Genomic DNA, 22,139 nt, shown 5'->3' with positions numbered 1-22,139 from the left:
ATACAACAACCATCTTAATCTAGCTCCTCTTCAAACCCCTGTGTATAAATATAAATATATCAGGCAATACTCTTGAGAATGAAGTTACATTTAACCCGAGAATCCCTAACTTGTTAGATCGGTTATAGAACAAAAATGAGCTTAGGCTGATCTGAAGTTGTTAGATCGGTTATAAAATCCAAAATGAGCTTAGGCTGATCTAAAGTTGTTAGATCGGTTACAGAACCAAAATGTGCTTAGACTGGTCTCAAGTTGTTAGATCGGTTACAGAACCAAAATGTGCTTAAACTGGTCTTAAGTTGTTAGATTGGTTATAGAACCAAAATGAACTTAGACTTGTCTGAAGTTGTTAGATCGGCTATAGAACCAAAATGAGCTTAGACTGGTCTGAAGTTGTTAGATCGGTTACAGAACCAAAATGTGCTTAAACTGGTCTTAAGTTGTTAGATTGGTTATAGAACCAAAATGAACTTAGACTTGTCTGAAGTTGTTAGATCGGCTATAGAACCAAAATGAGCTTAGACTGGTCTGAAGTTGTTAGATCGGTTATAGAACCAAAATGAACTTAGAGAAAATGAACTAAGACTGGTCTTAAATCTAAGCCGTGACTGTGCAACTAACCCCGTAAGATCGAAAACTTAAAGCCCGCTAAATCCGTCATAGTATTTTCTTGTAATCACTACATATCGTTGAAAAAAACTGCGAAAAACTTTAAATCCAAATTTTCGTCGACGGGATGAATTTTGTCAGTGCGAACTGATGGCGAGGATTACACTATAGATTGATGACTGCCGCCGAATAAAATTGGTTAAGCGGGTCGCATATCATTAGTAGCAGCTCGGTGTCTACTGTAATAACCGTAAATCGATTCGTATTAATAGATTCACAGCAACTTCAACTCGGAACGAAGACGACGACGACTACGACGACGGGACGAGATAATTGACAAATATCGAATGTTAGAATTCGCGATTTAATATCAAAGAGTAACTTTATACGAGCAATTACCGCGGAGTATCTCTTCGACTGTAACCAGCTCGGGCTTTAACTGGAGAACTAACTCCAACCGTACAGGATTCCATCCACAAGAAACGACAACGCAGTAAAACCGTTTGTTCTATTCGCGGTCTTGGATTTTCTACGCCTTTTCCATAGTTTCTAGGGTTGAATATCCGAATTTTCGTAGCTACTAAAGCCTAGCGCACATCGACACTGCGATTGGAGAAAACTAGTTGCCGGGCAGTCTTCGGCGCATGAGAGCGACTGGCTGGATACAATCAGTTGCTCGAATTTGTCGATGTGAGCTAGCTTACGATTGGTTAGCGTCCATCCAGTTCTACCCAGTTGCTCGTGTTCTACTTTTGAGCAACTAGTTGTACTCAGTTGCTGTCATATCCGTCGATGTGAGCGCTCCATAATCAACAACACATGGTTGTAACTGACTAAAACAAAGCAATTTGTCACGTGACTTGCCATGCCCTCAAGAATATTTGCTAAAACACATCTCAGTTGCTGTCGATGTGTGCGCTATGGACCTAGCGACCGGCATGAGCCACGCAGTTGCTGGTTTTTACTAAATTTTCGATCTGAGCAGGGTACTCGCTCACTAGCAACTAGTTGTCTCCAGTCGCTTTGTCGATGTATGCTTAGCTTAAGATTGAGAGACGAACTTATACTCACTGACGCAGAATTGAAAGTTTATAAAAAACAAATACTAGGCCTACGCTACTAGAACAGCACGAAAAAATCATCGAGACCACATTTCTAAAAAAATTCCATCGCCTTATCATAGCTTCAGACGCTTAAATTAAAATTACATGACTTCTTCAAGCTTTGAAACTGTTACCAATAAATCTTCACTCTTTATAGTAATTTGAAATTAAAATGAGGTTTTTAATATAGTCTGCAGAAGTGCTCGCATATATCAACAGCCTCGAATAATAACGAAATCCATGATGATAAATCTTTTAAATTGTAATCAAATAAACAATAAACATGTTTCAAAATTGACACGTTGTGTTTGTCCTAAGACTGGAGCATGAAATCTATGATCAGGACACTCCGTCATAAATTAAAAACATATACGAGACGCAGTTGCAAATTCCGTCGAAAATTTGGTATCGTCCTCACAAACAAATCGATCTGTCGTTAAAAAGGCCATGATCTAGTGGTATATATAAGTCAGTTGCGCGATGTCGTTGCTGAAGTTGTTATGAAATGCGAACTGCACGCTCGAGTTTTGCTCGAAGCAAAATATAGCGCTAAACAGCTAAATATACCATATGAAAAATGTAAACGCGAAAAAATATCAAATTCACCATTTTAGCTTCGATAATGAATCCTGAAATACAGTCGTGGCTTCCTGAAATCTTACAACTGGTCTGATGTTGTTAAATATAGGTTACAGAACTAAAATGAGCGTAGACTGTTCTCAAGTTGTTAGGTCAAACCAAAATGAGCTTAGACTGCCCTGAAGTTATTAGATTGAACTAAAATAAGCATAGACTGTTCTTAAGTTGTTAGGTTGAACCAAAATGAGCTTAGACTGCCCTGAAGTTATTAGATTGAACTAAAATGAGCATAGACTGTTCTTAAGTTGTTAGGTTGAACCAAAATGAGCTTAGACTGCTCTGAAGTTATTAGATTGAACTAAAATGAGCATAGACTGTTCTTAAGTTGTTAGGTTGAACCAAAATGAGCTTAGACTGCTCTGAAGTTATTAGATTGAACCAAAATGAGCAAAGAATGTTTTTTAAGTTGTTAGATATTGGTTCTAGAACCAAAATCAGCTTAGACTGGTCTTAAGTTGTTAGGTTGAATTAAAATGAGCTTAGACTGCTCTGAAGTTATTAGATTGAACCAAAATGAGCATAGACTGTTTTTAAAGTGTTAGATATTGGTTCTAGAACCAAAATCAGCTTAGACTGGTCTTAAGTTGTTAGGTTGAATCAAAATGAGCTTAGACTGGTCTGAAATTATTAGATTGAACCAAAATGAGCAAAGAATGTTTTTATTAAGTTGTTAGACATTGGTTCTAGAACCAAAATCAGCTTAGACTGGTCTTAAGTTGGCAATTGAACTAAGATGGTCTTAACCCATCTAAGATGGTCTTAAGTGTATAAATCGGTGATGGATTTTGCTAGTACACCGCACTGCGGGGTATCGATGTAATTAATAATTAGTTTTTATCTCTATTGAAAGATGGCAGCACCTGTCAAACATAGTGAAATATCAGTAACTAACGATACACTGCACCACAGTGTAGATGCACTAAAGTGATATATGCCAGCCATTCAACGCAGTGGGTCGGGATTTTTATAAATATTCAAATTATCCATAACACTTTCGGAACTTAATCAGTCAGCACAAAATAGTTCAAAATAACCTTTGGCAACATATTTACAGACCAAAAATTAAACACCAAAAAATGTGACCCGCGGCCTCCACGATAGTGAACCCGATTAAAGACATTTTCATTATCATTCCTGAGGAGGAATCGACGTTATGACGTCATGTGACATCATCAGACCAATGATTGATCACCCGTCGGCCGATGTAAGATGATGTATATATCTCTCCCTAGTGATCTCTACGAGCGAGCAGAAGATATTGATTCATTCGGACACATTTTATCCTACATCCTTCTAGACCCGCTGTATATTACAGCGTCTGTGCATGGATCACACTTCCATTAACCTTGTTACATTACCGAACTCTTTGAAAGCCCTTAATAGAAATACGGAGTCGTCAAGAAAGAATCTTTTTAACCCTTACTCGGTATTTGATACCAAATCGATAGAATGTTTCCTATTTCCACTTCACTTCATCTAGTATCGAGACATAGTCTACAAATTCGTATCAAGTATTTGATCAATAATGAAATTGCCAGCCTTGAAACAGTCTACTTCTTTTTAAACTCAAATACAGTATTTGACCCCGATCTTACCGCAGTAAGAGACAGAGTCTACTGTATTCCTCAATCGCTTACTCAATATTTGACACCAACTCGGGGTAGAATTTTACCGGTCTCAACTTTAACGCAGTAAGAGACAGAGTCTATTGCATTCCTCAATCGCTTACTCAGTATTTGACACCAACTCGCGATAGAATTTTACCGGTCTCAACTTTACCACAGTAAGAGACAGAGTCTATTGTATTTCACAAACTCTTACTCAGTATTTGACACCAACTCGTGATAGAATTTTACCGGTCTCAACCTTACCACAGTAAGAGACAGAGTCTATTGTATTTCACAAACTCTTACTCAGTATTTGACACCAACTCGTGGTACTATTTCAATAGTCTCAAGAGACAGAGACTACGCTCGAACTCGAAATCTAACAAATAATTTTACCAGTCTCTACTTAACCGCAGCGAGATAATTTCTTAAATCTTATCCAGCATTTGACAACAACTTAGCAGTAGAATTCTTTTACCAGCCTGAATCTAAGACACAGAATCTTACGTGTATATATACATTCAAATCACTTACCACGATATAATTTCGAATATTAATCTACGCATAAATCCTGATGATATATATATATATATTATATATATTTCTTTGCACACGCCGCTACCACAACAAGAGAGAGGGAGAGAGAGAGGGAGTAACTAATGTCGCGCGCACAAGAATACACAGTAGCAGCAGAGCTCAGACAGCAGCAAGCAGTATACCGCATATAACCACTTCACGTCGATAACTTCAACTTGCTTTTAGTCAAAGGCGGCTTCTCTCCCGCGCTCTCTATCTACCAGCGCAAAACCCGCTTGATTAGATAACACGTTACCGGCTACCAACGGCGAGTACCAACCGGCAATTAATACCACGTCGTTACACGTTAAACGCGATAGCGCGCCCATTTCAAAATCAATGTCGGTAATGATGAACCCGGTGCAGTTATTATAAATACTCAGTTTAGTGATGATCTCGATGACTGCAGCAATTACACATTTCACCCTGTTAAATGCTCTCGATGTCAATGTCAATCTTTCAAACTCGGTATTCGACATTTTTGCCGATACTTTCCACCTAAACTTCAACTCAAAGTATCAAGACATAGTCAATACAATCTCTTATACAAGATTTGTTCCTGAATTTATCTTCCCAGCCAAACAACGAAGTCTACTGCCTCTCTTAAAACTTTTACTCAGTACCCAGTTCCACAGTTCTGTGTTAAGATTTGACTCTGAGTTAACTAATTGAAAATGAACTATAATTCTAACTCAGAATTAACTCTAAGAACTCACATCTGCGGAACTGGAGCGAGTATTTCATCCAAACTCGGTTAGAATTTCATCAGTGTCAACTTAACCCCAGGACCCAGTTTCACAAAAAGGATTAAGGCCTAAATCGATTTAAGACAAAACTGAATTAACAAAGAAATTGAATCGATTTAAGAAGTAAACCTTTTTGTGAAACTGAGCCCATTAAGAGACAGAGTCTACTGTATTTCTCAAACTCTTACGCAGTATTTGACACAAACTCGGGGTAGAATTTTACCAGTCTCCTCAACTTTGCCACAGATTTATCTCAACCACTCCCAAAATTCTAACTCGGTATTTAACGGGGATCTCCGAATTGGATGAATAATAGATTTAATGGAGCATTATTACCCACAAATAACATTTAACTTCTACCACCATTCCATCGAAGCTTATCACTCAACAGAGCTGAACAGGGTGCAGGTCGTGTCTGTTAAAAGGTGCCTTGATACCCGGTTTTGGAGCCTAATCTCGATACAAGGACATTACACTATTTCTATTATACAGCATCCACTTCCACGGTTTAGATTCAATTCGTCAAATCTCTATATAGCCGGGTCGCGGTTTTTCATACACATATGCTTCTCGAGATCTCAGAAGCTTTGACCACATGAAAACAAACTTCTGTCAGCAAGAAAAGGCAGTTTTACTTAGTAGTGATAGAGAGGCTTATATCGTTAGCATAGGTATACACATGTATGAGTGTTATACGTCTAGATGATGACAGGCGTTGTGTCTGTGTGTCCATTGACAGAAGACTCGAACGTCCATCGGAAATCTATAAATCGTAGCATTTACCGACAGTTGAGGATATTATACAGTATAGGAGGGTTAATACTCAGCGAGCACCAGCGGCCGAGGCTTTTACAACATCATTAGGTGACAGTGCTGTGCTTTTAATATACACATCAAACACCCCCTTCCGCCACTCGGCCCTTCAGCTCCCCTCTCACCCATCTAGCTCCCCTCTCACCCCTTCTAGCCCCTCTCAACCCCTCCCCTCCAGCCCTCTCTCCCGCCAGCCTCGTCTCACCCCCTTCTAGCCCCTCTCAGCCCTTCTAGCTCCTTTCAACCCTTCAGCCTCCTCCCAACCCCTAGCCTCCTCCCAACCCCTACTAGCCCTGTTTCACCCCCTTCTAGCCCTGTTTCACCCCCTTCTAGCCCTGTCTCACCCCCTTCTAGCCCTGTTTCACCCCCTTCTAATCCTGTTTCACCCCCTTCTAGCCCCTCTCAACCCCTCATCTCCAGCCCTGTCTCACCCTCTTCTAGCCCTGTGCCTCTCGCCAGCCTCGTCTCACCCCGTTCAGCCCTGTGTCACCCCTCCAGACCTGTGTCATCCTGTCCAGCTTTGTGTCACCCCGTCCAGCCCTGTGTCACCACTCCAGACCGGTGTCACCCCTCCAGACCTGTGTCACCCCGTCCAGCCTCGTCTCACCCCGTCCAGCCCTGTGTCACCCCGTCCAGATCCCTACTCACCCCACTCTGCATACACTCAATATATTCACGATTTATTGCTAGTTCTGTAACGAGACAATTGCACTGGGTTTATGATTATTTGTAGAGACCGGAATGTGGAACGACACTACAGAATTGCCTCTTTAATGCGTAAGAGAGAGAGAATTGGAAAGAGAAGAGGGGGACCAAGAGTGGAGAGGAGAGAGAAGAGGAGGGGAGAGAGAAGAGGCGAGAGGGAGAGGAGGGGAGAGAGAGGAGGGGAGAGAGAACAGAGAAAGAATGAGTGAAGACATGATTGCATTCCTCAGTTTAATGGGGATTTGCACACGATCAGGAGGGGCGATGGCTGCCCAATTTCTGCAAAGTGGCATCGATTCATTATGAATGTTTTCAGAATTCAATACGGCAGTCGATCCCATTATTAACACCTATTCACATCTCAGTACATTAAACAAATTAAATCAGCACTCGTCGCGACAATAGACGAACAAATTAGGAAAATAGTTGGCAGGGGGGACGGGGAGTGGGGGGGATGGGGGGTTAGCTCAAAGAGAATGTACTGTATAATTCTAGACACGTACTCGCATCGCGTCGAGTAATTCTTCCTATTTGATCTTTCATCGTCAGTCGCTGACGGAATGACGAGACATCTCTCGCCGCGGGGAGAGGGGACGTGAAGGAGAGAGGTTGAGGGGGAGAGGTTGAGGGGGATGTGGAGCGAAGAGGGGGAATACCCGCCATCATCACTGAAAACCCTATTCATCCAATAGACAAAGACAGAATGACATAATGAACTAAACCCAGGTTCCCGACGGTTCAGTCATTCCGGGATATACGGAGTTATAAAGGGGAAAATTCGAAAAATTTAAAGGAAATGTCTGCATCACTTTCATATCCTAATTACAGTAACACTCATCCTAAATAAATCGATGCTGTTTAGGCTAAACAAAAATGATACATTGTTTCTCCGCAGCGGCCGGGTCATATTTGTAAAATATGATAAAATTTATAAACAGTTCATTTCTATAGCGGCCGGGTCTGTTATGGTTAAATTGATCATGATTTTTAAAAAAGTAATGTATAGGGTAGATAGGCGGCCGGCCGGGTCAACATTTAAGCTCAGCAGAGCGGAGAAACAAGTTATCAATTTTTTTTAGCCTTATCTCTATTTCATTAGCTAATTCCTATCCTTCCTGAATCAGTAACCGCAAAATTGGGTAAAGAATAAAATCCCGGTCCGGACTTAGGTCTTGATTTAGGCGTAGTCTATTCACTCAACCACTTCTAGAATTTCTTATCGCCTTTTCCTCAAAATGAAAGGAGTTTCAGGAATTTTGCTCAAATTAAAGAAGTTTCAAGCATCTTTTAGAGCAGTTATCATTAAGGAATCAAGGAAGGTTCCCTGTTACGACGACGACGAAGTAATTTAAATCGAGACTCTTTTTTTTAAACTCAAACGACTCGAGATTTGTAGCGCGAAGCTGATAAACGTTCTGATCACTAATTAACAACACGTCTCAGACAAGACACGAGACGACGAGAAAAACCAAAAAATAAACGAAGATTCGTCGATAATTCCAATAATGACCTTCTCAACGCTATCTCCGCACCCTGAACACGGGGTACCTATACTGAAGAAAATTAGGACCAGACCGTGCTGCCGTCTACAGAGAAACACTAGAACTACACTAACCCCCATGAAACGCATGGAATATAGCGTCACTGAAGATGACAAATAAACTCAATTCAGCTCAAGGAAAAATTTCCGAGATCTTACATTATCTTGAACTATGTTCCATAACGAATGCTACCTGGTCATAGGACGTTTAGAACCAGGTCACAAATAGCCGCAATATGGCTCAGCGCATAGCGGTGCTGAAGGTGCAGTCAGTTACCGGAAACATATCGAACACAGAAACAATGAAACAAGCATCAATCAGCAGATTGTATTCTATGATTTGTTTCTTTGTTATGATATCATAAATCTGTACGACCGGGGCGAGAGAGAGAGAGAGAGAGAGAGAGAGAGAGAGAGAGAGAGAGAGAGAGAGAGAGAGAGAGAGAGAGAGAGGGGGAGAGGGAGATGGAGACGTTGGAGACGATGGATGGAGACGATGGATGGAGACGATGGATGGAGACAATGGATGGAGACGATGGATGGAGACGATGGAGAGAGAGAGAGAGAGAGGGGAGAGGGAGACGATGGGGACGATGGATGGGGACGATGGATGGGGACGAGAGAGAGAGAGAGAGAGAACGCCTTGGCGACTTATCTGAACGTGAATCAGCAATAAAACACAGAACAAAGAAAAACCAGTGACAAAGAAAACCATAAACAATAAACCCCTACACAACATCATCGTAGCAGTAGCAGTCTTATCGGTGGTCCATACCGCAACATAATTCTGTTTAAGTATCAACAGGGATTTCAGCAACAACAGGTAGGGAGGAGAGGGAGGGTAGGTAGGGAGAGGGAGGAGAGGGATGGGGTGGGGGTAGGGAGAGAGGAGGGATAGGGAAAGAGGTAGAGAAAACAATAGGGAGAGGGAGGGGAAGGGTAGGGAGAAGGGGAGGGGTGGAGAGGGAGTGGGAAAAGGGAAGAGGTAGGGAGAGGGATAGGGGAGGGGTGGAGAGGGAGTGGGATAGCAGGGAAGGAAGGAGAGAGGGGGTGGGGAGAGGGATAGGGGAGAGGTTAGGGAGATGGAGAAAGGGAGAAGCAGATTTAGGGGTTAAAGGGATGTATAATAGATGTTGAATCTCGTGACCACCAGTACACATGTCCCTAAACGCACTAATCATAATCATTTCTTCTTCGCCATGTAATGTTTCGTTTTTCTATGATGCAGATCCACCAGCCCATCGACCGACGACCGTACGATAGTAAAATAAACAGCCTTTTAGATAATGGACGGCCAGTGAGTGCGCCGTGTGGCGAAATCAAATCTATCTCCCAAATACAAACTCATAAAACACCGGCATAATGAAATTACGCAACAATGATTTGCTCTAAAAGCCTCGGAGAGAAGAGAGACAGAGAACAGAGAGAGAGAGAAGAGAGAGAGCAAATCATTTGAAATACATTACTGGTATAGATCCAGGAGCACAAATAAATATATACTGAAATAGAGTAGTATAAAGTTAAGTGTACCACGCAGCCAAAACAGGAGTCTGGAAAATATTGAAATTTCACTGCTTTTTCAGACAATTTCTAGGCACTTAGAAGGACATTTAGCAGAATATGAAATAAATCTTGTGCCGCGAACTGCCGTCTTTTTTGTTATGAGTGGAAAAAGTGCCCTGAAAAATATATTGCCATCGTATTTTCAAAAGGGCACGGGAGAATATTCGACGGGAGCTTGTCTCTGGATCTATCTGGATCCGCCCCTAACCGGTACCTTACAGCAATCGACTCCAAACAATGAAAGCGGATCCTTTCATATTTCCTTCCAGTTCCATGGCTATTAGAGTTAACTTACTCTAAGTTAAATACAGTCAAAGTCCGTTAAAACGCTGCCATACTTTATAACGCCACTGTTCACTTAACGCCAACGTTTTTTGGAGAAAAAATGTACCCAATCTAATGAAAAATTCAATGTAAAATACCATTCGTTATAACAATGCCAAATTTTTTATGATGCCGTTTTGGTCGGTCCCAATGGCGTCATTATAAAAGACTTTAAATGTAGTCCATATTAAATCAGTCAGAAATGTGTAACTGTGTCCTGAGGACTATTGCGATTAAAATTGCATGAAAGATCGGCAGAATGTGTAAAATACTGTCACTCTCCAACTCCCTCTCCTTACACAGGTAAGTTCAGTTTACGTGTTAGCATATGAATATAGCACGGGCTCCTGTAACATCTGTGATCATACGAGATACAAATGAATGATAGATCATTTCTTTAAACATCTCAAGGTAAATATTACAATAGAAAACAACGTTTGACAGCTGTGAATTCAAATATACATCGAACAGTTATTCTATAACACTGCGAAGAGACTGTATTACATCAAACCAAAAATACTTTAAGAGGATGTATTTTTGATCAAACGCATAGACTCCTCAAGTCAAAACCTATACCGGTAGGCCCTATTCAAAATTCTGAGAATAAAATTCATCCCTAGCTTTCATGGAGAGTATCATGGGGCAAGTTATACTGGGCCCCGGTTCCACAGTTGCAAGTTAGAGTAAACTCTAAGTTAAAATCAGTTCATTTTGAATGTTTTAATTCTAAAGAGTCAAATTCAACTCAGAACTGTGGAACTGGATCCTGGGCATTAAAGTTCCTCCTAACAGATAAGTCAAACACTTGGACCTGGTTTTTACAGACAGGGTAGATAGGGTATCAAAGTTACCTAGTACGTCCGTTAAACTGGTTGATTGAAGGTCACTTACTTTGTGAAATGATCAGCTATTTCTAATGAACGACTTCAAAGCAAAAAATCTAAAAGAGAAATTGAAAATAAACGCACTTTAGAATGAAATTGTATCGACAAGTGAAGGGTAGGGGTTTTACAGTTGGAGAACCTCATAAAATAAACCTCAGGGCACGAGAAAATTTGTTCGTTATAAGCGATAGTTCTATATACAGTGGAACCTCGTTACAATGAACTAACGAGGTTCCACCGCAATTCACAACGCCGCCTGCTAATAACTCGGACAGATTTTAGAACGGGTAATACCAGGTAATACCGGTCTCCACGGTGAACTAATTCTTTTACATCGACAAACGACACAACAGCGCTACAGTTGCCATAGTTACACAATCACACGCGATCAAATGACAGCGACGTTAATCAATACCTTTATCTTCAAAAAACCAAACGACCAATAGCGGTATCTAATTCGTATTCAACCGGAGCGAATCAGTGTTTAGTTAATAGTAACTACAGTTACAGACACCAGAATTTAACTCGATAATGGTTGCATAGGGTCAAATAACTCACCTTGTGGTACCCCGATATACTGAGATCTGCCGGGTCAAATACACTGAGATCTACATGGTCAAATACCTCGTCTTGTGGTACCCTGATACACTGAGATTTACAGGGTCAAATAACTCACCCTGTGGTACCCCGATATACTGAGACCTACCGGGTCAAATACGCTGAGATCTACATGGTCAAATACCTCGCCTTGTGGTACCCTGATACACTGAGATTTACAGGGTCAAATAACTCACCCTGTGGTACCCCGATATACTGAGATCTACAGGGACCAATACCTTGCCTTGTGGTACCCTGATACACTGAGCTTTACAGGGTCAAACACCTCGTGGTAGCCCGATACACTGGGATCTACTGGATGAAATACCTCGCCTAGCAGTACCCTGATACCTGGTCAAATACTAAGCCTTATAGTACCCTGATACCTGGTCAAATACTTTGCCTTATAGTACCCTGATACCTGGTCAAATACTTTGCCTTGTGGTACCCTGATACCTGGTCAAATACTTTGCCTTATAGTACCCTGATACCTGGTCAAATACTTTGCCTTGTGGTACCCTGATACCTGGTCAAATACCTTGCCTTATAGTACCCTGATACCTGGTCAAATACTTCGCCTTGTGGTACCCTGATACCTGGTCAAATACTTAGCCTTGTGGTACCCTGATACCCAGGTCAAATGCCTTGCCTTGTGGAACCCCCACAGGAAACTATGCCCACTTGCACTGGACTTGCCAATCAAACAACTCAGATTTAAGAACACTTAGCCTATATATGTAAGTCACGACTGTGTAACTGGGCCCAGTCCTGTGAATTATGATCTAAGACTATTTCTGTATGTAAGTCACGATAGTACAACTGAGCTCTGCTGGTTCTTATTATTACCACAAATTCTGTTCAATGTTTACAGGAATGATCCGCTTAAATCCATCCATAAGCCATCTATATATAGAGAGAGATTTGAGAGTGCAGTCATCCGTCCCAAGAGACAGAGCAAACTCTGCTGAATCACAATCCAATGACCAATGCGTATTGATTATGTCCAACGCTTCGAAAGATTTCAGCAATACATTTATGAAAATGCCCTGCAGCGACTGAGGGCTTAACATATCTTACCTACCTACTTCACACAATATCTGGGAGGAAGTAAATTCAACAATGACGCGCTGGTAGGATATCAGAAATTTTTTGGATTTCCCCATGAATCGACGTAACAACAGGAAATCATGTATTTCTTTCATACAGAGAACACGGATAAAAAAAACTTAAAAAGTCGATCTGATATTTGTTATCTTTCTAGGGTACCTATCTCATAGAAAACAAGTGCAAGTAGCTAGGTATATCATGATATGAACATTATCATGCAGATAACTTTTTGAATTAGGCCTATTTAATTACCAACAACATTAAATAATTTCTTATTCTTGGTACTATTCAAGTATTTCACAGTTCAATAATGTCCTTTCTGAAACTATTCAATATTTTGCAGTTAAATATTGTCATACATTCAGTGCTAGCCGATATTTGGCGTTCTGGTTTCCGCTGAAAAGCAATTATTCATCAAAATATCCTATAACAGAAATCATCATCGAGAAGACCGAATTATGAGAAATGCCAGAAATCTAAGAAGCTCAACGTCAGCGCTCAATATAATATCAAATACCATCAATGAATAACTAATGATGTAGCATCGTTTTCGATCATCGCCAGTAGATGGCGCGCTAGTCTGGACTCCGCTCAGAGACATACATTATGATGATTTTAGTCAGTATATATTTCGAACTTACCTGATGTTATTGCGATGTTTTCAGTCTCGAGAAATGATGAAATTTCGTTTTCGAAGCTGAAATGAAAAACACATAAATTGAAATGGCTGTAAAACGAAAGTCACTTCGACAGGCCTATCGATATAAGCAACCGAACTGTTAGGCCCTATTGGGATATGATAAGAGAATAAACAAGGGGTCCACGGACACCGTGCTCACAAGTCAAAATGCTTGATAATCTGACGATTTCAATATTCAATACCCCTGGTGAACAAAACGGCAATAGCCCACTGGGACCAAAAGTGGGCTAATTATATGCTTCTCTTATTGCAGAGATCCGAGTATTGCTTATTTGATGTGTCCCTGTTGGGAACTAAAACGCGGGTTTGGTTTTGAAATCAGGTATTGAAGATACAGATAGCTGCCTACAGGCCGAACTAAGTTGGATGGATAGTCAAAGGATGTGGGTAGGGATGTTGCCATGCTAGGTCAGGATGTTGGTCCGCACTGGACGTCTGAGATGGACATTGGAGAGTGCGTGCCATAAGTTTACAGTTTTCTTGTTGCAACTGATAAAGGCAGGGGTGAAGCGCAGTGTCTCAGCGCCACAGTAAAACTAACCGCGGGCTCAGTTCGCAGGGCCAGGGCCCAAGGCAAGGAGGGTGGAACGTTAATAAAATCCGACAACATTCACGTTAATTACGATGAGGATGGGACTGGGTTCTGGTAAAGAAAAGGTTGGATTGTAGGGTGACAGCAACATTACGAGGCATGCAACCAATTTTCTAGAGATCAGTTTTCCGGTTGAATTCAAATTTTCGAGACGAAGACCCGAGGAAATCCCAGGGATGCGCCATTTTCACGGGGTATTCTGACAGTATTTGCGGGTTTATCCGGAGCCACAACGGTTCTAACCGAACCGCCCGGTCGCCGAGTAAGTATGGAGAACTGACGGTCAGTTGGACACGGCGTGACGCGTCCTTACCGGGCTAAAACTGCCAGAAAACTGGGCGTATTTACCTCGTAGAAAACAGCTGAGATTAACACACACCTCATAAACCGGTCGACGTCATCGATCACGTGTTTACAACACGCGTTTTCATAGGTCATCGGTGCAGTCGCCATAGAAACTGACGTCATTCGCTGTATGGGGAAGCACGTGCGTTTATTGACATCATCGACCGGCGCGCGCACTGCTAGTCGCGAGTCAGCAGGCTCGAATCCTGCATCACGTCCCGAAAGCAGCTCCAATAAAAATACCCATATTGATACAAAATACGGAATACGAAACACGATTTATATTCATTGATCAATCAACATATTTTGTGAGGTTTTATTTTTAAGAATTTTGGACCCAAATCCAGTTCCGTACGAGATCAGTAAACAACCAACGGCCTGTGGGGTCTACCCTCAAAAATGATAATTTAACAAACAGGACTGTCCAGCACCAGATTTAGCCAACCTAATAGCGGGTAGCCCTATCGCGTTATCTCGCCGACAAAACCAGAACGAAAATGACATCATCTACGGCATCCAAGGTTTGCCGTTTATAAATTGTATTTGTCGGCCACGTTTGTATCGGCTCGTTGGTCTAGAGGTATGATTCTCGCTTCGGGTGCGAGAGGTCCCGGGTTCGATTCCCGGACGAGCCCCACGCATATTTTATTTTTATCTCAGTCGATTGACTCCGACGTTTTTTTCATATTAATAAGAGGTTGAACGAAAATTCATATCACTGTTTTCTAAAACGTTATTTATTGACAGAAGGCCTCAGTGCGCTGTTAGCAATCAGTGTTATTATGATCAGCTGTGTGTGTGTAATCATGCGAACTGATAGTACTGATATTGCTACTCAACTATCCTAACAGGTAGGTGATGAGATCTTGACTTTATCCGAATTATTTCAAAAAGCTTGCTAAATATTCTAATACGGGCTTTAGGGAGGGGTGCAATAATCATTTTTTTCTACGACTTTCATTCCCCGAAACTCTGAGCCTGGATTTTTGACAGGCATCGACTCGTTTTATAATCTATCACGAATTGTTTAGCGTAACGAATTCGTTTATTCATTTGTTTCATAGAAGAAAAAAGAAACGCGTAGGCCTTCGTGTTATGTTATATTCAACTTTATTGAAAATGCAAAATCGTTCAAAAAGTGAATCATTTGCAAAAAGAGCCTACCGGTACCTGAAATAGTTAGAAAACTGAAAATAGTAACACGGACTGGTTTTTTATCAATTACTGCGAATCAAATCTATGGACTTGAGATTTTATGTATTCATTCCTAGACAAGGATTGAGATGAAGTCATCTTTTCTTTTCCATTTGGCCCACTACAGTAATGGGGGGCAGGTGTGGACCCAGGGGGCTTGTGGGCCTTAGATCGAGTTGCGTCCCGGGGGTGTTGATGGTGAAGGGGAATTCGTCGATGTACAATGCTAGAGCAGAGATGTCGATGATGAGTAGGGTTCACGGAGAAAGCAATTGGATTTGTCAACTTTTCACCCCTGTAAATGTGTTATATAATTACATACCCCTATAACCAGTGCACAAAGAGCGCTATAGATATTCATCTTTCTCCGTATTTTTTTCGTCTGATTCATGCTCGAAAACTTTAACCTGTTTTCGAGACGAGAGATGAATGTTGGTTCCGATGAGAGTGAATTCATTACGCGTTAACCGTCATTATTATTAGAGCGCTAATAATCATCAAGAATAACCGCAACCTTTGTTTCCATATGGGTCAGAAAATGAGTTTGCATAAGGGGTATAAATGGTCCCAGGTATAGTCGAATTATAGAATAGAGATCAGAGGGTCTGCTCCTGAAGTATTCGAGTGTTGCCTGAAGTTAATCCGTTGGGCCTAAAACGATTTCGAAGATATCCCGAGTTAATCCATCTACCACGGAGGCAAGGGATGAATTTTCCAGGAATTAGCAGCATCTGAGAACTGTAACTACGTAGAAATTAGGTGATTTTGAAATTCGCTATAACGCGCTGTTAGAGACAACAGTTTGGCAAAACTTTTCAAGTAAAACTAATTTCGATTAAAAACCTAGCGCATTATGCTGAATACATATCTAAAAACAATTTGAAAAGAATTGAATATCTATTTTGACCCGAGGGCCAGTAACATGAAACGGGTATCGGTTTTCCTCAATTGTTGCATAAATATTTTCGTAAGCGTAGGTTTGAATGCTTGCGTTCCCGGGTTCAAATCCCGGCAAGGGTTAGCGACGTTGTAGATGCCGCATAAAGTAATGTCGTTGTGAGAAGTTGCTGTATTTCTAGCCTGTTTTAAATAAATTTCATTTTGTATTTTTCAAGCGATTGCGATGTTGAAGTTACTACATTTAGCAGCGCTAGTTTCTGCGATGGCAGTGAACGGAAACAGGCGGGACCTGTCTCCGTTCCTGTTCTTATGTCATTTTAATCGTAATGCCGGTGAACAACTTACAACCGCAGATATAGAAGATCAACTCGCTATTTCTGTCTCTATAGACGGTGATCCTAACAGCTTCATCCCAGGGAATTTTTATGTAGGTGAGAAGATTTGCAGTCCTCCTTCGTGTTTTCATCACATCTAAAAAATAGTGTGCGTCTTGCTTTTCAATCTAGCAACTTGTAAATATCATGTTTATACAATTTTCAATCTTGTGATTATTTTTAGTTCTTTTTCATTTCTTGCATCATTTAAATATAAATTCATCGCAATTTTCACTCCTTTTTTATTTCTTCCGAAATTCTAAGCGGAAAATTCTCAAATAATGAAAAAAAATATTTCATTCCTCTTCCGTTTTCCTTCCATTTTGAAGCCTATTAGGGCCTATAATAAAAAGACATTTCGCATCGTCCTCCCATTTTTTATTGAAAAAAATCAAGTAATTAGAAAAGGTCTAATATTCTTGGTCTGCTATTAGTCTGAATATAACTCGTGAAAAATAGTATCTCAGATAAACGAAAATAACATACACACGGTAATTGTTTGTTTGTTCGGTATTTTTTTCAGTACGAATCGAGTCAAATTTGAAATTCGATGGATTCGTCATGACGGCTTTGTATTCGATCAGTGAAAACGGAGGTGAACGATCTTCAGTTCACGACGCGTCAAATCGACTACAATCAACGGCTTCAGATAGCGACGATGTAAACTATATGTGTAACATCATCTTATCTCATAGTAGTAAACGACCGATAAAACAATTGGGATTCACATGGATGGCTCCGCCTCGTGGATACGGATGTGTGACGTTCATGTGAGTGAAAAACACAGTCAACCCCTTGAATATCTGCACCTTCGGTTTGTGCCCAAATTTTAAATTCATGATTTGAAAAAATCAATTCGTCGTCATTTAAAATGGTTTTCAGTTATCTGTACCCCTCCATGATCTATTTCTGATCTTAAAATAGGGATTGACCCTGTTGTTATATACTCGATTGGCAGATATTTCGTTTGATTTGTTATGATTTGGTGTCCCTTACAAACCCACCACACCTGCCGGGAACGAAACAGGGGGTTTGATTTTGAAATCGGAAATTGAAGTACACAGTTGTGTGTGTGTGATCGGTGGTTGAATTTTACTGAATTTCAATCACTGATTACAGAAATCTTTTTGATTGAAATGATGAAATGTTCAGGTGTAGAAGATGAATTAAGCAACACTGATTTATCTCAAATCGTTTCAGAGCTACTGCTGTTGTGGGTGACAAGGTTTTATTCAAAGATCGATACATTACGGAGCTTTGTGAAGCCGGGGGTCAGTATCCCGCTGGATTCGGGGTTTCAATTTCCTATCATTCATTACATATCCTTTTCTAAAAAGAAAAACATTTTGAATCGATTGTAATTGCAGCGTCAGTTTCACCCAGACCGGTACTGAGTGGTTTATACCAAACTGGAGTCATACTCAGAGAGGATTTCGAATCTTTAGAATCCAGTCGAAACATCTGGTAAGAATTGGACCTTTTTTGATGAGGCTTTTTACGGTATCAATTTTTCAGAAAATGATATGCAGTTCCACAGCGTAAAGTTGTAAAATTAAGATATCCAAATCCAGTCCTCGGTGAAACAATAAATGATATCTGGACCCATTTGTAAGTAAGAGCTAACGTCGTAAGACTAGCTCATTTTCGATGATTTCAGTCAAATGTCGAACTTAGAACTGTGCAACTGGGTCTGGGTCCCTTAGTGTTCTCGATAGATTATTGTCTTAATATCTCGTAATTAATAATGGCTGATGTATCCTTGGTATCTATATGTTGGAGATAGATAGCAAGAGAGATACCAAGCCAATTCAACTCAATGGTTTCTGTACGCATCAAGACTTTTGGCTCCTTGATATTTATATCTACATGAAAGTCTAGTACAAAAGAGACCGTATATTCAGTGACGGAGATGCGACTTTATCCTTGATGAAAAGAGTTTCTCTTGTTGGTAATTACCAATATTTCGTATGAATGGGAGAAATAGGAAGTATGAAGTTATTACTAATATGACGGTTTCCATTATCTTGTATATAAAGATAAGTGATCAACAACATTCCTGTTGTTATGTATGATATTTTCTCATATCTTCACCTGATGTTACACGCGTGTCTGTAAAGTGTAGATAACCGTGTGAATGCTGCTGCAGTTTTTCCTAATACAAGAACTGTTTACGCCGCGTTATTACATAGATTGTAGCGCAGTCATAACAATAAAAACGTATATACATAATATTTTGAAGACCCCTCTTTGTACTGCGTTATCAAGAAATGCTCCGACGAGGTTGGTTGATAAAATGATTCTTTTTTTCCGATGTTCGATCAAAGAAGTTGTTTGGAAAAGTTCTCCTTTGAACTGCATTCAATAGTTGCCCATCAGCCGACATGAGCTATTAGTATCGAGTCTTATTCTCCGAAGTTGATTAACTTTTCTTAATAACTTAATTCGTAGAAATGCACACTATTTTCAACATAAACCGTCAGACTCTTAGGCTTAGGTTTTGGTATTTTCGTACTTGTTGTCGTAGCAACTAGTTGTCGTTAGGAATTTGACTCTATGGGAAAGTAGCACAGTCGAGTCCTAGATTTAAGACCAGCATGTCTATTGGTTCTAGAGGCCAATCAAACTAGTTATAACCAATCTAAAGATTTGTGACCATTTCTGCACTCGCGACCGGACAACGTGTCCATTAGAGTGTAACTCACTGGCCATGGACTCCAATACGAGTCCACCCTTAAAAAAAAACGAACGCTAGTATCAGGGTGCTTCTACTCCTGGCTTCTATCAACTTTTCAGAAATACAATAATCCACAAGTTCTTACAGTAATTTCCGGGGTATTTACAGTTCGGTTTATGATGGTAAACGCATTTAAAGGTGAAAAGGTTACCCCGCATCGCAAACAAATCCCGGATATTTTTTCTTTACGTCAATCTTACCACGGGACTTTATACAAGGCCGTTCTACTTCATGCGTTCATATTTTATCTGACTAACTATTCTAATTCTTTGATCTTAAAATAGGGAATTTCCCTGTTATTTATTTGGCTGGTAAATGTTTGATTGAGTGTCCCATACAGACCCACCACACCTGCCGGGAGCGAAACAGGGGGTTTGATTTTGAAATCGGAAATCGAAGTACAAATATAGTTGTGTGATCGGCGGTCGAGTTAACAGAATTTTTTTTATAAATCGAAGCACATAATTGGGAAATTCGGTTCCGGTTCATTCAAACAATCTTCCATTCAGTCTGAACCGGCAAGCGACTAATTCGGGTGAATTTTCTTGGCTGCCTAATTTAATACATCGAGATTTTGGAAATAGCAAAATTACAAGGTTGGAGATCATTTTGTCCATTTTTGTACTTTTTTTTGTCGTTTTCTGCGTGTAAATAGTCCGATAGTTTATTGTAGTTATTTTTTCGGGTAGATGTTGATGTAAATTCTTCACCAGTGAAGTTTTCGAAGAACAAGTGTTTAATTTAGTACCGCGTTGGAATTTACCCCCGACGAATCAATTTTTGGCATTTGTACAAGAGTTATACGTAACACGGAAATATAAACACCTGTACATCTGTCCAAGATGAAGAACAATTCTGAAAGTTTTTCGTCTACATTTCTTTGGCAGATGCTTTACATCTTACGGAATAATAGCAACAAAAACAGCGAATCACCTATAGATTCTAGATTACTTCACGGAATAGATTTGATAATTTCATAGATGATGTCGCATTCAAATACGGAAGAAAATGGGAATCTAAGATTTTTATTCCCGTATAACATTGGCTATTCTTCTAAAAGCGCACTGTGGTAGAAATGAAGATTTCGTACGGAGATGAAATGGCCCGCACCTTCGCGCAGTTGTGGCCAAATTGTCTGCAAAATAATTCGCTCTATAAATGAACGCGAAGAAAAAAAAACTAAGACGTTTGATCGTCATGAGGTGCCTGAGTGGGCGGAGGAGGCACCTGACTGTTCTCGCTAATGGATTGTTTTGTTCCGACATTCTCCGGCATTAACTTTCTTACATTCCACCGACTGCGCACGGCGTTATCGGCGTCATAGAAAAAAACGTGAAATTCAGAGAAAAAGAATAAGTTTTGTATTTGCATTCTGTAAACTGATGCCAAAATTCTCTTCGGTTAACTGACATATCTCGTGTATAAATGAAGAACTTACAGAAATACAATAGTTGCGTAATGTTCTTTTTCTAACGCTATTGTGACGTAGGTTCACGAGAAGCCTCAATAAAGAACGATACTTTCACTGAATTCTAGTAAAGCTCTTCTCAGAAAGATAACGGCATCGTTTGATTCTTCATTTTATTTCAGGTCGAAAACGAGTGGTCTAGAATTTAGTAAAATCTGCGGACACATCGCCACCGGCAAATCGGCTGTCTTCTGTCAGTCGTCCGTTCGAAGAGAACTGGTGAGGGATTCCATCCAACCTATGGAGAAAACTATAGTTCCCAAATACTGATAAATCTTTCTTGATTACGGAATCTATTTTGAGTGTAACAGAAACAGCATGGTGTATATATCATATTCGAAAATAAAAGCAATTTAGTAACAAACCTGATACCCCTTCTCCCACCCCCATAGTTACAGTTCCTTGAAAGAACATTATTCACACATAAAGCAATTTATGTCTATTGCGAGTAAGATTATATACGTTTGCTTCCATTGACAATGACTGTCTGCAGAAAAATCCCACGCATGATGAAAGATTAATGGAGTAGTGATGAGCCATTTTCGAAAACGAAACAGGCGCATAGTCAAAACGTCACTACTGTCTTTGTTTTTCTTAATGATTTTGGGTTTTCTTCAAAGGTCATAAATTCGTTCCGAGAAGACATTCACCTTCAAGCTTTCTCCTTTTCATCAATAGCCTTTGAATGCACAATTTACGAAATTCTGATGTATATTTTCTAACAGGTAACGACAGTTTTAAACACGACATCAGCCGCCAGTTTACAGTTCACTTTAGGAACGGGAATCTGCGCTAAACCGTTCAACGATTCAGACATACTAGTGGAGTATTCCGCGGACTCGTCGTGTTCGTCGTGGAACACATTGAAACAGATCAGGTCAGACTTCAAGACAAGTGACTGTCCATAATTGAATTGAAGAAAAAAGAAAAATTATCATGAATATTCTGCCATAACTTGTATTCCTGAAGATGACTATTTGAATATAATAGTTGAACCAATAATCAAACTCTCAACTCAC

The 22,139-nt window shown here is 40.3% G+C and overlaps 2 protein-coding genes and 1 non-coding gene across 10 annotated transcripts in view; 2 read left to right on the top strand and 1 right to left on the bottom strand.

Annotated features, from left to right (window-relative positions):
* The window catches only part of LOC141901324 (plasma membrane calcium-transporting ATPase 2-like), a 106,207-nt gene extending 91,728 nt beyond the window's left edge, over positions 1-14,479 (bottom strand). For 7 of the 8 annotated variants that reach the window (XM_074788490.1, XM_074788496.1, XM_074788494.1 and 4 more), the window contains exons 1-3: positions 14,454-14,479; positions 13,455-13,510; positions 11,117-11,165 (exon numbers count right to left, since the gene is read on the bottom strand). The gene's annotated coding sequence lies outside the window, so the exon portion shown is untranslated. Of the gene's footprint in view, positions 1-11,076; positions 11,089-11,116; positions 11,166-13,454; positions 13,511-14,453 lie in introns of those variants that run through there. The other variant, XM_074788491.1, reaches the window with a different exon arrangement.
* Positions 14,480-15,013: 534 nt separating this feature from the next.
* Positions 15,014-15,085, top strand: Trnap-cgg (transfer RNA proline (anticodon CGG)). Its single transcript has one exon. It is a non-coding gene; the product is annotated as a tRNA-Pro (tRNA).
* Positions 15,086-17,479: 2,394 nt separating this feature from the next.
* On the top strand, positions 17,480-22,028 carry LOC141902247 (reelin-like). The gene is made up of 5 exons (XM_074789891.1): positions 17,480-17,688; positions 18,119-18,189; positions 18,286-18,382; positions 21,243-21,339; positions 21,846-22,028. Exons 1-5 carry the CDS (start codon positions 17,480-17,482, stop codon positions 22,026-22,028), a joined length of 657 nt encoding a protein of 218 aa, XP_074645992.1.
* Positions 22,029-22,139: the final 111 nt, after the last annotated feature.

This window comes from Tubulanus polymorphus, chromosome 3 (genome assembly GCF_964204645.1).
Source record: "Tubulanus polymorphus chromosome 3, tnTubPoly1.2, whole genome shotgun sequence".
NCBI classification, from domain to species: Eukaryota; Metazoa; Nemertea; class Palaeonemertea; order Tubulaniformes; family Tubulanidae; genus Tubulanus; species Tubulanus polymorphus.
The sequence above is the reverse complement of the archived record's forward strand: the minus strand, read 5'-3'. Positions and strand labels throughout refer to the sequence as shown.

What these genes read in the sequence shown, in the direction of transcription:
- LOC141902247 (XM_074789891.1), top strand. Translation starts at nt 17,480, where the DNA reads ATGACGGCTTTGTATTCGATCAGTGAAAACGGAGGTGAACGATCTTCA. An exon ending in TACGGATGTGTGACGTTCAT is followed by an intron (nt 17,689 to 18,118) that starts GTGAGTGAAAAA and finishes AAATCGTTTCAG; the next exon opens with AGCTACTGCTGTTGTGGGTG. An exon ending in GGAGCTTTGTGAAGCCGGGG is followed by an intron (nt 18,190 to 18,285) that starts GTCAGTATCCCG and finishes TTGTAATTGCAG; the next exon opens with CGTCAGTTTCACCCAGACCG.